Below are 17,459 nucleotides of genomic sequence, written 5' to 3'. Positions count from 1 at the left end.
AGTGCCTGCTTGTTCGGGGAGGGCTGTAAAATCTGACTCGGGGCATATGATGAAGGCTTGAGAGAAAATTCTAGACCACTGTGGCTGGAACTATTTCGCGTGTTCAAGCTAGTAACATCATACCACACGAATCGCTTAACAAGATGTTTTAAACACATGCGGAATCGAAGGAGTGCTGGTAAAACTTTGCATGATGAGATTTCCTGGCATGCACTATGGCTTCAACAAAAGACCCAGTCGTATGACATGCCGTTCTGCGCTGCCTTCAGTAGTCAAAGCAGTAAGTGAGGGAGAAACAACGTTGGTTCATTTTGAAGCTATCCTACGCTAGAGAAGACGCGAAAGCAAAATCTCATAAAACCTTCGCCAGAAAACCGAATCCCCACGCGCTCGGAATTTCTGACTATGGAACAGTGCAATAGTACAATATTGCGGTGGAAGCCTCCGCTGCGCTGAGAGTATGGAAGCTCTCCCAGTTGGTGCTCGATAGTGGCATAATGATAGTGACACACCCATAAAGCTTGGAGAAATGTGAGAGAAAAGTGTACAAGATAAAATGTGTGTTTGGGAACACGCCTAGTTTTCTTTGCGATTAGATTGCGGACGTTTCAACAACGTTATATTCTTGACGAAAATATCACATAAAGTGATTATGTATTTTGGTAAAAATCACTATCATGTCAAAAAACTAAACAACGTTCAAACACCGATTAGCCTATAATGCGTGCGTGTATTAGACATGCGGCATCGTTTGGGTAACACGTTGCTTGAAATTACCCGTGGTGTGCACAATCGTAACATATTGCCAGTACTTTCCTTTTTATTTTAAAGACTTGTAGGAGTGAGCCGTATATTTTTGTGTGTTTCCTGTGTTGCGTACTTACCTTTACGCATTTAGGTGAAAAATGTTCGTCAAAAGTTTTGTGGGGCCCCGCAGTATCAACGTTGGAGCTCATATTTAAGTGAATTCACAAAGGATGGGTTACAAAGCATATTGCCTTTGTTAATATTGGCTTCTCGTGTAAAGCTTTCCCCAATATTATTAAAGATTTGAATGAGTCAACCTTGGTTGCGCAGTTTAACATGTTCATACACTACATATTAGCTACATACTCGTACTTAGGCGGGAAATATTTACTGCAAAAAATAAATTGTACACTGTAGTCGTAACCACTCACCGTGGATAGCTGTCATCAAACTATTGTTTGATAGGGTCCTTATAGCATTTAGGGTCTCGTGTACACTGGGCAGCAGCTCTCGTGGAAAAGCAGCCTTCGGGGGAACAGGTATCACGATGTTGTAGGCGAGGCCTCCCATGGGAAAGGAATTGTCGGAGGCAAACTCGATGCAGATTATGTTCTCTATGAAGTACTTGTAACTTTCCCCAGCGTCCATTCGAGAGCCGATTATTTTACAGCAGTCAGCTGCCACGGCGCTAGCGTCCACAAGTGGCAGTGGAGCTGGAAGTGTGTCTCTTCCTGAAAGCAATAGAAAGAACAATGCAACCAAAACGTACTCAAGGGCATGTTACACGTGCTCAGTCGCCTAGCTTTCTTTATCTCTTTGCACTGAGCATAATAATTGCTTAGCATTGTTCACATACGACACTGTTTACTGTAATAAACTGTTAATAAATTGTAAATTGAGCTTGTGGTGCATATGGTTGCGTTGTACCACTATCGACCGTGTTCATTTTATTGAAAATTTGGCACTACAGAACGAGGAGATAGAAAATACATTGAGAGCCGTCATGCATGCTGTTACGAAGTTGATTCCAGTTGTGCCTACACATGAAATGCAAATTTTGGTTCGGGTTGCCTGTCATTACCCTTGTGTTGAAACATGTATCGTACACAGAAGGCAGCTCTGTCACACAGCTGGCGCTAACAGTTTATCCAGTTTCACGTGGTAATTTGGTGGTTCAATTTATCACACTAAATCAGTCAATGACGATGATGCTAGTCAGCAGCAGCTACAGCACTCATTCAAGCTTTGACATCAGAAAACAGAATGCTGAGAAAAAAACATTTGTGTGCAACCATGAAAAAACAAGCAATAATCTCTTGGAATCTAGACGCAAAAAACCAAATGAAATTTTTTGTTCTTGCGAAAACATTTTTGAGCACTTGTGCAAGCTCAGCCACCTCAACATCAGCGGCCAAAATCAGAGGCCCCTAGCATGAACAGCAGCCACAAGCAATGTGTGACATAGACAAACTTATACCCCTGTCACACGAAAAAGTTTAATGTCATTTTCGTCTAATAACATTCGACACAATGAATGACATTAGGAAACGTGTGCTGCTACACAGAAAGGCATAATGTCATTTGGCAATTACGATGTCGCTAAGAAAGTACTGAACAAAAACAGTCACAGCGTGCGTGAGAAATATATTATGTATACTAAGGGTTATAAAAGCTGATTCCACATTAATGAAACTGAGGATGAAAGGTTATTGTGCATTTTTAAATTGTAAAAGAAAACGTCGTAGCTCAACCAAAGTCGAGGCAAGACTGGAGCCATTGTCGCTGTTAGGGTCACGTGGTAAACGTTCAATATGGCTGACATGGCAGAGTGCGAGGAAGCCACTGCAACTTCTCTCACCGATCTGATAAGAAGTGTTGTCGCGGTGTATTTCTCCATTCGTGTCAGGCATGTGAACCAAGAAAGGCAGCTTGACATTTAAATCGAAGATCAGGCTATTCAGTCGCAAGATATTGAAAAGCGGCTACAAGCGAGCGCCTTTACAGTTTCCGTGGTAATGGCAGATACGGCCACTATTCACATAGAACATTCGAGCTTCCATTGCAATGACCGTTGTTTTGAGGACATTATGCCACATTCAGGAGACGAACACTCCTGGCAAGCCTTCCATGTGTTGTCGATGACGTTCCGATACCTGGTAGTGTCATGCAGGTTATTGCCTTAGCACAGAGACAAACATGAGGGAAACAATTTCCGTGGAGAACAGTGTGGCCGTGGGGATGTACTGTCTGTGCTCTTCTGCCGAAGATAGAACCATTGCCGACCTGCTTGGTCTAACAGGTCTACCGTGCATACTTTTTTCAGAGTATTCAGTAAGAGAGTGGCAGACCAACACGAAGATAAATGAATACAGATGGTGGGACCAAGGCAGTTGGTAAAGCACGTCAGGGAGTGTTTCTCCGTGAATGGTGTCCCGCAGACTGTGGGTGCCTTCGACGGCTGTGATTTCACCGTATTCCCAGCTAAGGAGCACACAGATGACTACTATAACTACAAAGGATGTTGACTGCTGTCTTTCTTCGTATAAAAAACAACATTCATGTTGTTATTCACTTCAGTTGTGCCTGTGATATGAGATGTGTATAACGCTTTATGCTGCTCTGTCGTTATCTCCTTCAAGAGACGTCCCACGTTCTATACTCTATTTTCGTCTATGCAGCTCAGTGGTGTGTCGCAGAGTAGTTTCACAGAACAGCCCCAGTCTTGTTGTTTGGGTGATGTGTGAGGCATGCTTAACGACAGGTAACTGCACAAAATAATTTTGGTATTAAAGGTGTCGTCATATCACCTTGATAAGCACATATTATAATGTGCCTTTGGGCTTTATTTTTCACGGGTACAGCATGATACTCCTGGCAGTTGTTGACCACTGCTGCTGCTTCAAGTACATCAACGTGGGCGCTCCTGGTAAATGTCACGACGCCTATGTATGCGGACGGTTATGGATTTGTGAGAAAATAGAGTCTGGTCTTCTGTCATCTACTGTGGACATTATAGAAAACTGCCCGGGGAAACCTGTCATACTATGCATCCAAGGCTTCCCTCTCAAAGAAAATTTACTGAATTTCATCTGCTTCACCTGAATCTATTAGGGCTATCTTCAAATACAATTTGTTCAAAACAAGACGAATTGCAAAGAATGCTTCGGTATGCTGACGGCACGTTTCCGTTTCGCAACCAAGAGGATAGAATGTATATTGGCCAATGCTCGGCAGGCTATCAAAACAACCTGTTTCCTTCATAACAACTGTGGGTCTTTCAGGGATGCTATGGAACAGCACTGTGAAAATGATTCGCAAGTTTTAGGCATTGTACTAGCAGCCTTGCGATACTACTATGGTTTAAACAGGAAGGGGTGAAGAAGTTTGACAAGCACTCGATTGATATAACGAGTTTAACACATCCAAAAACCACCATATGATTATGAGAGACGCGGTAGTGCAGGGCTCCGGAAATCGCGATCACCTCGGGTTCTTTAACGTGCACCCAAATCGGAGCACAAGGGCCTACAGCAACTTCACCTCCATCGAAAATGCAGCCGCCGCAGCCGTGGTTTGATCCCATGACCTATAATCCCATGACTAAGATCCCATGACCTATGATCCCATGATCCTATGAATGAAGTGAGCTGAAACACCTGAAACACCTGTAGTTTTGCCACTGTAGTCGCGTAGTTTCTTCTTCGCGACGCCACGGCTCACCACGACAGCTGATTGTGATGCGCGGGCTGCGTTGACAACTCTGGACTTTTGTCCAGAACAGTGTGATGTCACGGTAATGGAGCTACTGGTGACATACTGGCGGCAGCTCTTCCATCTGCTCATTGTGTACGTAAACAATTACGAGCGAATCGCCGTCCAGTTACTCTAACAGCGATTTCCGGAATTGGGGCTGCGCTCATGCATGCGTACGAGCTCAAAAATTCAGGGACTGTATTCACTCGTCAGGATAATGTCTGTTGAAGGGGAGCTGGCTTGCAGATACTCAGCGACGAAAACGTTAATTTCAAAATAACGTAATTTATACGTGTTGCCTGACTCGGATGTGTCGAGGGTGTTTTCTTCGTATGTACTGCCGTACATACGAAGAAAACGAGAAACGTCCGTTTCGCGACGTCTTCAAATCGTGTTTGTACTCCTTTTACATAACGCGCAGGAAGCGAAAAGTCAAGTTTAATCTATCGGTTTGTCATTATTAGAAGGGCACGGGGTAGTTGCCAAGCGCTTGAACGTGGCTGAAGTGCGCGAGTCCCCGATGATGCGCTTACGCGCCACGTTCACGTACAAGATTGGTCCAAGAAAGATTCATGGCACGCCTTCCACGCCGAAAAGAAAAATCTCGAAGAATGACCTGTCAATCTGTGTTGGTGCTTCCAACTACGTTAGTTCAGGAAGGTCGGGGTTGCTACCGCGATGGAAGGCGTGGAACATCAACGTTCTGAAAGTTGTCAGCGATAAGGCCCGGGGTGCGGCCGTTGATTTCAGCAGACTCGAGTGAGGCTGCTCAAACTTGCCGCAACCTTTCGCCGCAGTTCCTGGCAGGCCTAGAGCTCTTCCTTTTTCAACCCGAAGGGATGTAGCCCGCATCGCAGTGGCGACGCCTATGATACATTAGGTCTAGCCTAATCAAGCTGCAGGAGATTACGAAGGCCCCAACCAACCGGCAGTGAGGTTGAGCAGCACCTCCGGCGAAAAAGGATGACGATTTCAGGAACTCATGGTGAATGTCTACGGATGAATCGACTGAGCCTCGACGCAGCAAATGGGCACAGTGTCAACGTGGCAAAGCGACGAACTGTAGTAATGTTGAATTGTTGAAACGTCATTATAGCTTATTGTTGGCGGACAGGGCTGGAAATGGCTTTATACTGGGATACGGTCAGTTTGGGTTTGACTGTGTACGAGTTTTTATTCGGGTAGTTTTGAGTGTACGCAAGTATTTTGTTTACCCTTTCGATTTCGGTCTTCCTGTGTATTCATTTGGTGTGATCAAGGGTGATCGTTTTGCCACGCCCGTCTCCGGTCTCTGTCAATTCTAAGCACTGCAAGTGCTCCTGGGATAACCGTGACATGGTTGAGGGAGGAACAAAAGTGTTAAATTGACAGATCCCACGTATAATGTGAATCGATGTTATGCGCAAGGTTGAGAAAGGTTGATTGCTTGATTGATTGATTTCTGGGGTTCAAAGTCTTGAGGAAGGTTGATATATGACTTTTAAATCAGCACAACGTTACGAGGCGGACCTAAATTATGCCGTATGTCACTTCCGTGTCATCATTATTGTGTTTTCGCCTGGCATTTACCTCTGTCTTCTATTCACATTATCTCATAACAAATTAGGTCTGTGCAGAGGTAGTGAAACGCTTCCAAGCCTGCTCTAACTGTAGCATGTAGTCAGGTTTTACATAATACGCATGTACATGTTTGATGTGTTATTCACCTTCGTCGTTTATTCAGGTCGTTTGATACCAAATTCGGTATGTCTGGAGCTAGTGAGCACGCTATGAGCGTAGCACGTAGTCGTTTTACATCACATGAATGTCATATGATTACCATGTTCACACGTGTCAGTTACCTTCGTCGTCTATTCACGTCACGTGATTCTAAAGTTGTTATAAGTAGAGCTAGCGAAACGGTCACGACCGCGGTAAGAGCGTCGCATGTAGACATGTTTGACATAAAACGGTTATCACGATTATCGATTTTGGCCGTGCTATTTACCTTCGTCGCCTATTCACGTCGCTGATACTAAATTTGGTATATGGGGAGCCAACGAAACCGCCACTAGTGCACTATCAGTGGTCTTTTAGGGGCGAAGCTCCTTAGGGCGTGGGCTGTGCGTCCCCTGTAGCCTGTATGTAGCCACCTCTAGTTTAGTTCTTGCAGTGTTCACTAGATGGCGGTACCGTCCCCTGTATGTAGCCACCTCTAGTTTAGTTCTTGCAGTGTTCACTAGATGGCGGTACCGTCTCCTGTATGTAGCCACCTCTCGTTTAGTTCTTGTAGTGTTTACTAGATGGTGGTACTTGTAGCTGATGATGAAAAGATTCAAGATGTTATAAACTAGAAAGCGGTACTTGTAGTTGATGAAAGATGCGAGATCTTATAAAATAGGAATGATGTCACATATGCCGCGTGTCATTGGTTGAAGGCAATCGTTCGATTTAGTGCGGCGACGTACGCTAGGGGGAGCGATGTAATAAAATTGAGTGGGCAAAATGTACAGAGGATTCATGGTTTACCAGGTTTACCTCCGCAGCTTCGCCCACTCATCATCATTCACTTCGTGAATATGGCGGAATTTTTTTCATTACATGCGTGCATTCCTTTTTTACATGACACCAATAGTATAAATATTACGTTTGGACGTGTAATTTACATTAGTCGTCTATTTACGCCACGTAATACAAAATTTTAACGGGCAAAACGGCCGCGAGCGCATCTTGAGTGTGGTATGTTGCCATCTTTGACATGTCATACATGTCATGATTTTGACATAAATTTCTGTCACTTATGCTATTCATGCAATTATGTGATATCAATTATGTTTTGTAATAGTTCATGGTAACGAAACCGTCGCAAGAGCAGCAAGACCATAAACTGCTAATACTGTGGGCATTTAGTATACGCATCCTCTTCACCGGTACATTATCATCATTCTCATGTGTGGCTCATGCATCCTCATCGTTGTCGCGTAGCATCATCATCTCATCACTCGGGGTTTCCGCCATCAATTTGCACAACATACCCTCGGAGTCCACGTCTACGGCGGTTTCCTCTCTCGCCTCTATGGACCAGCTGCCTTCGGACGACCCGCACGATTTTCCTTCTCGACAGTTGGCTGCCCCATACTGTCGACGTATTATAGGCTACCTCACTGGCAGTTCCCGTCCGCCTAATGCAAGGCTCCGTCGCCAACTCTCGCAATTTAAGCTGGACAACTCGGTGCTGTACCGCAAGATTTACCATCCTGACGGTCAGCCCTGGGTTCCCGTTCTACCCCGATCGCTTCGGTCCGAAGTCCTCAGGGCACTTCATGACCATCCGACTGCTGGTCACCTTGGTTACCATAAAACCTACGATCGCCTTCGAGGTCGGTTTTATTGGCCAGACATTACCACTAATGTAGCTCGGTACGTCAAGTCCTGCACTCCCTGCCAATGTAGAAAACTACGAACATCTGCTCCCGCCGGTACACTACAGCCTCTTCCGTGCCCAGCCACACCATTCGAAGTTGTAGGCGTCGATCTTTATGGCCCCCTCCCAGTCAGTGCTGCTGGAAACCGGTGGATAGTAACAGCCATTGACCATTTGACGCGCTACGCCGAGACGGCATCCGTTACTACTGGTTCAGCTTCTGAGATTGCCGATTTCATCCTCCGAGCCATTATACTGCGTCATGGTGCTCCACGTGTGTTGCTCAGTGACCGTGGAAGGGTCTTTCTTTCACAACTAGTGAACGAACTTCTTCAGGCATCCGGCACAACTCACAAGACTGCCTTTAGTTATCATCCCCAGACTAACGGCCTCACTGAGCGATTCCACCGCACTCTTGCTGACATGATCGCTGCCTATATTCAACCAGACCACAAAAACTGGGACGTTGTTCTACCATTTGTCACTTTCGCCTACAATACGGCTATTCAGCGAACAACCGGCTATTCGCCATTTTACCTAGTTTATGGACGCTCCCCTACTTCTTTCCTGGACGTCTCCTTCTTTACCTGCCAAGCGAATTCATCTCCACCCTCTTCAGAGGAATACGTTTCACGACTCGCACAGTGCCGCCAACGAGCTCGTATAAACACTGAAGCCCGCCAGCAAGACAGAAGGCTAGTTTACGATGAATCGCATCGTGATGTATCCTTCCAACCTGGAGACGAAGTGCTCCTTTTGATGCCTGTTCGTACACCTAGTTTGTGTGACAAATTTCAGCCTCGGTTTATCGGGCCGTACACAGTTCTTGAAGAGACTTCGCCAGTGAATTATTGCGTGACGCCACTTGTAGTCCCAGCAGATCGCCGTTATCGAACTACAGAGGTCGTCCATGTCTCCCGTATGAAGCCCTTCATGCGACGTTCTTTGTCCCCTTGACTTGCCGCGGCCAGGCTGGCCGCTTTCACTTGGGGGGAATTGATGTGGGCATTTAGTATACGCATCCTCTTCACCGGTACATTGTCATCATTATCATGTGTGGCTCATGCATCCTCATCGTTGTCGCGAAGCATCATCATCTTGGCTCATTCATCGTAGCTGTCGGCTGCCGGTTCCTCGGGCCTAATAAAAGGTAATCCAAACCAAGACTTCATAATACATTCATGACATACATACGATTTTCATTATATAACTGCTCAGTTATTCTGGTCATAAATTCATAGTATGGCATACCCACTTTGCTATAGATATGATAACAAAACGGCCAGAATAGCTGTAAGTGGTAGGTGGCTAGATAGATAGATAAATAGATAGATAGATAGATAGATGATAGATAGATAGATGATAGATAGATAGACGATAGATAGATATATGATAGATAGATAGATAGATGATAGATAGACAGATAGATGATATATAGATAAGAAGTTGATAGATAGATAGATAGATAGATGATAGATAGATAAGTAGTTGATAGATAGATAGATAGATAGATAGATAGATAGATAGATAGATAGATAGATAGATAGATAGATAGCTGGATAAATAGATAGATAGATAGATAGATAGATGTGTATTGCTGTATGTTGTGATTTTATTTCGAGTGCGCAGGTTCATTCAAATAATGTTTAGTCCTCAAGCCTCTGACTGCTGCGCTTGAACACGTCACCACTCTGTGATGATATAGCACCTTTGAGACCTAAAACCAAGATGTTTATTATTACTGTTCTAAAAAACAAGCCTATTTATTGATTTATATGTGGAGTTTAACGTCCCAAAACCACTATATGAATATGAGAGACGCCGTAGTGGAGGACTCCGGAAATTTAGACCACCTGGGGTTCTTTAACGTGCGCTCAATTCTAAACACACGGGCCTACAACATTTCCGCCTCCATCGGAAATCCAGCCACCACAGCCGGGATTTGATCGCGTGATCTGCGAGTCAGCAGCCGAGTACCTTAGCCACTAGACCACCGCGGCGGGGCAAGCCTATTTATAAGGCAGGACGATAGTTATAGCACGAGAACAAAACGACGACACAGAGACAAGAACGACAAGAAAGACACGAGCGCTCGTGTCTTTCGTGTCCTTCTTGTCTCTGTGTCGTAGTTTTTTTCTCGCGTTATAACTATTGTCATGCCATACCAACTAGCCCAAGCTGCCACACTTCTATTTATAAGGCTGTGAAATTCACGTGACGATCAGAGAGCATGCATTTCCTCCGCTCTTGGAGACAGTCCAAAACAGCCTAAGGAGAAGAAATCTTTCGCACTGGCGGTCTGAGGTTCAATACAGGAACCAATATGAAGAAGAAGGAAGTAGCCTTTTCTTTGACGTGGCCATAAGCTAATACATAACACACCATGTGAGTGTTCTTTTGAAAATTCACCTTATACCTGCGGCGAAGTGATGGTCGAGTACACCCTTTTGTCTCTTGAAGTTTGTTCGTGTTGTGCGCGTGTGGTTGTCACTAGAAACAGTTGGTGCTGAACTAAAGTAGAGCTGTACAGTTTCCTGACCAAGTAGGTGTATTATTAGGCTGGAGCAAAATAATAACCGACTGCACAATGGTAGCACGTCACTATATCACGTGGTCGGCGCGACAAGTATATCCCGCTGTAGATCGACACAGTCAACGCACCATGCAGGTGACAATGAAACCATGGTAAAGTTATCACAGCCAGTACCAAAGCCACGCAGTCAATGCCAAAATGAGTGGGTCCTTCAGTATCCGCATTGAGCAATCTTGACAAAGTGACAAGTGCCTGATAAACTGTAGCTGATGTTGAGCAGTGTCATCTACCTTAGTATTGATGTAAGCTACTGCTGCTTCGAGGATGCCACACAGGTTTCGCTCACGATCGATGAATTTGCGCTGCAGTTTATGTTGTTTCTAAAGCGGAAGCCATATGTTGTATACTCACGTATCTGGCGTTGCTCGCGGTAAATGCCTTCATGTGAGGGAGAAGTAGCCACAAATCTCTCACTTGTACGGTTGGTCACGTTGTCACCATCTGGACCAATATCATCTGCATCTTGCAAGAGCCACTCATTCAGTTTATTCGACGGCATCTTGTCAATTCTGTCACGGAATTCACGTTGAATACCATGCGCAAAATTGGTATATTCGTCGCTCATACCATAGGTTACTTTTTGTCGCTCACGCCATCGGTAGGTTTTTCGCAATAGCGTGTTAATCAGCTTGTCCGTTCTGACGTTACTGGGTCCGTACACCACATGTAATTTTGTAACGTCAACCTCACTAATGTCGATTCTCTGACGATGCACCTGCTCAAGAAGGGCAGAATTAAACTTTCTCACATCGGCCAGGTCAACTCTGTCGATGCGAAGGAAATAGTTAAACATAACCAGCACAAATCCTAGTTCCATAAACAAAGCCCTATTGTGGCGCTGGAGGGTCTGCAGAAAGAGTCGTCTCCATATAAAAGCGCGCAGTTTACCACAGGCCGTCATGTTCCAAGGTGAAGGCAGCCTCTTGACAGATACCACGCTCTGGGAAGGAAACAAAAAACAACATGTCATGCATACATACATGAAAGCATTTATTAGTTGCAGAAAAAGAACTAACCGAACAGATACATAAGCAAACAGGAACAAGAAGGCAACACTCAGCGGCGTATTGAAACTACTCCCTTCGTGAATCAAGAGATTTCCTGCTCGAGCATTCCAGCATTCACTTGCCAAGGGGAAAGACTGTTTTCAGAATTATTCACCGAGGTAAATATACCAGTCAGTTTAGGTCATCACGGTTTCCTCTGACGAAAACTTTCAACACACACACACACACACAAACACACATACATACATATATATATATATACATATATATATGTTGTAGAGACGCCGCCAAACACTGAAGTGGGTCGAACTCTCAAGTGTTCTCTAGTGGGTCTACCCAAAAAGGACGCCGCTCGCGCTGAGTGCCCGTGCTTGGCCGTTACTGTTGCCGTTGTGGATACTCGCTTTGTGCCTGCTAATAAACGCCTTAAGAAATTGGTAGAGAGTGCTACGATCCCCTTCAATGCTCTTGGAACTGCGCTCACGTACCCTGCAATCTACAATGTCCCACGACGCCTCTCAGCAAACGCCTCCTCCCATGCCACCCCCTTGTCCCGGTGTCCCCAAGATCCGAGATCCACCCATCTTCACGGGCGCCGATGGTACTGACGTGGAGGACTGGCTCGCCATTTACGAGCGCGTGAGCGTCCCCAACAAATGGGGCGAGGACGGCAAGTTGACAAACTTGGTGTTCTACTTTGCGGGCGTTGCAAGCTTGTGGTACAACCACGCGTCTGATTTCGCAACCTGGTCCGATTTCAAGACTGCTATCACCAACGTTTTTGGCCGCCCTGCCGTTCGTAAGCTGCGAGCCGAGCAGCGCTTACGCGAACCCGCTCAGCAGGCCGGTGAATCATTCACCAGTTACATAGAAGATGTCCTGGACCTCCGCAAGAAATCCATCGACAGCATGTCCGAATCAGACAAGATCCGGAACGTCACAAAGGGCATTGACGATGATGCCTTCACGATGCTGCTTGCCAAAAACCCAGGCACAGTAGCTGAGGTCATCACTCTGTGCCAGAGCTACGAGGAGCTCCGCCGGCAGCGTTCGATGACCCGTCGCTCCACCCCACGAGATGCAGGGCTTGCTGGCTTGGAGGCGAGATGTGATCACGTGGCGCTGCTGGCAGACCTCAAGTCCTTCATACGTGAGAAAATCGCGCGCCAGTTCTCTATCCTTCCCTTTGCCCACCCACTGGCTGTTCAACAATCGGCAACTACTATTCTTCCACCCATCCGCCGTGCGATTGAGCAGGAAATAGCGGAGGTCATGCCTGCGTACCAACCACAACAACTTCCGGCCCCTGCGCCCCCAAGTTACGCCCAAGTGGTCGCCAGGCTACCTCCAGTCGTTCAAGTGTTTGCACCACTGACTTACGCCAAAGCGGCCGCACGACCTCCGTCATTTGCAGCGGGTATGCCGGCTGCGTAAGTTGGCGCAACCCCTCAGCCTCATTTTCAGCCCGCCATGCAGCCTTTCGAGCCACCGTTTCGGGCTAGACCCACCCCGGCGCACCGATGGCGCACACCTGACAACCGGCCCATCTGCTTTGCTTGCGGTTACGCCGGTCACGTAGCCAGTTAATGCTCTCGAGTACAGCCGGCTCCCATTTCTTCTCCTTTTGCTGGCCACCTTCGCCATCCGTATAACGACAAACTGGCGTCTGTGCCAGTGTCTCCTCGAAGGTCGCCTCCTCGAAGGTCGCCGTCACCACGACGTCCGTCCCTGTCCCCCATGTGGCCAGGTTCGGCTGCTCATGAGCCGGAAAACTAGTCGTCGCAGTCCCAGAGGCAAGGACTGCGACACTATCGCATTCTGAAAGCCCTCAGAGCCGCCCACCTAATGTCATTGACGTGCTTGTGGACGGTGCTCATGCATCTGCTCTTGTTGACACTGGATCTGCCGTATCAGTTATGAACGAAAACCTTTGCCGTTTGCTTCGAAAAGTGACGACTCCCATTTCTGGGTTGTCCCTTCGTAACGCTAGTTCACATCGTATTCATCCTACAGCAGGCTGCACAGCTCGCGTTGTCGTTCAGGACGTTCTGTATGTCGCCCAATTCATCATCATTCCGGCATGCTCACATGACGTCATCCTGGGATGGAATTTTCTCTCCCGCAACGACGCCGTCATTCAAAGTACTGCCGCTGAAATTGAACTCTCGCCTTTCTCGCATTTGACGCCAGAAGACGGCCTCTCAACACTGAGCAAGATTCTCGTGAAATACGATATTATAGTGCCTCTAAGCTCGACGATGGGTGTATCGATCTACTGCACTGGTCTCTCCGACACAATTGCACTCGTTTCGCCATCCGACCGTGCTTCCAGAAGGAAAGGGTTGCTAGTGCCTTTCGCTACCGTGCAAATCACCCAGGGCAACGCCGATATTTTTGTGACCAACCCATTCCCGTACACTGTTACCTTGGTTCGAGGGGAATGTCTCGGCAGAGAGGTACCAGTCGACGACGCTCAAGTCCTGAACGTACCCGAAGACTCGCGTCGTCCCGATTCACGTACTATCAGTGCTGTTTCTACTTCTGATCCATCATTTCTTGATGTATTTGGCCCATACATTGATGACAACCTTAGGTCAATACAGCGTTCCCAGCTTCTGTACCTGCTGCAAGAATACCGTTCTTCTTTCGATGTCGGGCGAAGTTCTCTCGGTTGCGTGTCCACTGTTACGCATGTCCCGCCGTGGTGCTCTGGTGGCTACGGTACTTGGCTGCTGACCCGCAGGTCGCGGGTTCGATTCCCGGCTGCGGCGGCTGCATTTCCGATGGAGGCGGAAATGTTGTAGGCTCATGTACTCAGATTTAGGTGCACGTTAAAGAACCCCAGGTGGTCAAAATTTCCGGAGCCCTCCACTACGGCGTCTCTCATAATCAAATGATGGTTTTGGGACGTTAAACCTCACAAGTCAATCAATCACTGTTACGCATCGTATCGACACTGGTGCCCATTCACCATTACGGCAACGTTTATGCCGCGTGTCGCTTGCTGAACGCCGGGAAATTAACGAGCAGGTTGACGATATGCTCCGACGCGACGTCATTCGGCCCTCGGACAGTCCATGGGCGTCTGCTGTTGTTCTGATTGCGAAGAAAGATGGTTCTGTGCGGTTCTGTGTGGACTACACACGGCTCAATAAGATCACTCGCAAGGATGTCTACCCCTGCCAGGCATTGATGATGCAATCGACAGCCTTCACGAAGCCCAATTTTTTTCTTCTCTCGATCTGCGCTTGGGGTACTGGCAAGTACCCATGGCTGATGAAGCTCGACCGAAGACTGCCTTCATCACACCCGACGGCTTGTACGAATTAAACGTCACGCCGTTTGGTCTGTGTAATGCACCTGCGACATTTGAGCGCATCATGGACACCGTTCTGCGTAACTTGAAATGACACACGTGCTTGTGCTACCTCGATGACCTTGTTGTCTTCGCTCCAGATTTCTCCACGCATCTCCAACGTCTAAAAGACATTTTCGCAAGTGTGAGCAATTCCGGCTTGCAACTAAATCTGAAGAAGTGCCGCTTTGCAGCACGCCAACTCACCATCCTAGGGTACGTCGTGTCGAAAGATGGCATTCTTCCTGAACCAGCCTAGCTTCGGGACGTGACCAAATTTCCCAAACCTGCGTTCGTCAAAGAATTGCGTAGTTTCGTGGGCCTGTGCTCGTACTTCCGACGCTTCTCACGAAACTTTGCCACGATCATATCACCCTTGACGAAGCTCCTTGGAGGTAACGGGCCACTTAACTCGTAGTCATTCGAGTGCGACGACGCGTTCGCAAAGCTCCGCCATTTGTTGACGTCTCCTCCCATTCTACGCCACTATGACCCTACAGCGCCAACGGAGGTGCACACGGACGCCAGCGGTGTAGGCGTCGGCGCTGTCCTGGCGCAGCGCAAACCCAGATTCCCTGATTATGTCGTGGCATATGTAAGCCGTACGCTCATGAGACCCGAGACAAACTACACTGTCACCGAAAAAGAGTGCCTGGCGATCGTCTGGGCCCTTACAAAGTTTCGACCTTATTTGTATGGTCACCCATTCGATTTCGTCACCAACTATCATGCACTATGCTGGCTGTCATCATTGAAGGATCTCGCCCGTGGGCTCTTCGCTTACAAGACTACGACATACGCGTGCTCTACCGCAACGGACGGCAGCATGCTGACGCCGACACCCTCTCGCGCTCCCCTCTGCCTGAAGCTGACGTGCTCTGCTCAGTATCCTCGGTTGCTGCTTCTGCCATTGATGTTGACATCATCGCTACCGAACAGCTAAAGGATAATTGGATCGCCCCACTGATCGACTTGCTCTCTGATTCATCCGCAACGCCATCCACGCGTGCCTTGCGTCGTCAAGCTCACCATTTTGCCATTCGTGACGGCCTCCTACACCGACGCAATTACGACGCCGATGGCCGGCAGTGGCTACTCGTGATACTACGCAGTCTGCGGTCGGAGATATGTGAATCCTTCCATTCTGATCTGCAATGCGCGCACTCTGCGGTATTTAAAACCTACCATCGCATTCGACAACGCTACTTCTGGCGCAGGATGTACCGCTACGTCCAGCAGTTCATTCGCTCCTGCCTCGCTTGCCAACACCGCAAACCATCCGCACACATGTCACCAGCCGGTCTTCAACCGTTACCTTGTCCTGACCGCCCGTTTGGGCGCATAGGTATCCATCAATTTTTACGGACCATTCCTCTCACGTCCGCTGGCAACCGCTGGGCCATCGTGGCCGCAGATCATTTAACGCGATACACCGAAACCACCGCTCTTCCTGCGGCTACTGCGCGTCATGTTGCGTCCTTCCTACTGCATCGATTCATACTGCGCCACGGTCCACCCCAGAAGCTTCTCAGCGATCGAGGCCGTGTCTTCTTGTCAGAAGTCGTCGACGCCATTCTCACTGAGTGCCATTCTGTCCCCCGCAAAACAACTGCTTACCACCCGAAGACGAATGGTCTGACCGAACGCTTTAACCACACCCTCGACGACATGCTTTCGATGTACGTCGCCGCCAACCACATGAATTGTGATACTATACTGCCCTTCGTCACCTACGCATACAACACCGCCCCTCAGAGAATGACCGGTTTTTCACCTTTCTTCTTGCTGTACGGAAGGCACCCGTCACACACCATCGACACGATACTCCCGTACACGCCGTATCCATCTGAGTGTGCACCTATTTCCGAGACCGCCAGGCTTGCTGAAGAGTGTCGCGAGCTAGCCAAGACATTTACGACGCATGAGCAAGAGTGGCAGAAAAGTATTCATGATGGCTCCGCCACTTCTGAACCCACGTTCCTTCCTGATTCCCTTGTATGGCTCTCAATCCCGACCTCTGTACCTGGCCTTTATTCCAAACTACTCCCGAAATATGAAGGTCCCTACCGTGTGATTGAGCGCACATCTCCAGTCAACTATCTTTTCGAGCCAATTGAACAATCTTCTGACATGCACCGTCGCGGGCGCGACATTTCCAACGTGGAGCGCCTGAAGGCTTACTATGACCCGCTCGTAGTGACAAGCTGTTAGGTCGCCAGGCGGCTCCCTCATCGACCCCGGGGTAATTGTAGAAAAGCCGCCGAACACTGAAGTGGGTCAAACTGTCAAGTGTTCTCTAGTGGGTCTACCCAAAAAGGACGCCGCTTGCGCTGAGTGTCCGTGCTTGGCCGTTACTGTCGCCATTGTGGATACTCGCTGTGTGCCTGCTAATAAACGCCATAACAATTTATATATATATATATATATATATATATATATATATATATATGATTCAAAAAAAAATTCTGTGGGTCCAGTGTAAATATAATTAGGAATAAAGGAGCACACTTACGAAAATTTGATAATTGTTTACTCTACGTTTCAGCCGTGGCACGGCCTTCGTCAGGATTAACAGAAATACGAGTATGTGGCCGCTTTTAT

The 17,459-nt window shown here is 47.6% G+C and overlaps 1 protein-coding gene across 1 annotated transcript in view; it reads right to left on the bottom strand.

The window, feature by feature from the left end:
* The window catches only part of LOC142814455 (uncharacterized), a 29,470-nt gene extending 18,475 nt beyond the window's left edge, over positions 1 to 10,995 (bottom strand). The window contains exons 1-2 of the mRNA XM_075893217.1: positions 10,911 to 10,995; positions 1,179 to 1,478 (exon numbers count right to left, since the gene is read on the bottom strand). Coding sequence (XP_075749332.1) covers positions 1,179 to 1,478; positions 10,911 to 10,995 — 385 coding nt within the window. The remainder of the gene's footprint in view (positions 1 to 1,178; positions 1,479 to 10,910) is intronic.
* Between the last annotated feature and the right edge of the window lie 6,464 nt (positions 10,996 to 17,459).

The sequence above is a fragment of the Rhipicephalus microplus genome, chromosome 4 (assembly GCF_043290135.1).
Source record: "Rhipicephalus microplus isolate Deutch F79 chromosome 4, USDA_Rmic, whole genome shotgun sequence".
Lineage (NCBI taxonomy): Eukaryota > Metazoa > Arthropoda > Arachnida > Ixodida > Ixodidae > Rhipicephalus > Rhipicephalus microplus.
Note: the sequence above shows the minus strand (reverse complement) of the source record. Positions and strands in the feature narration are given on the sequence as shown.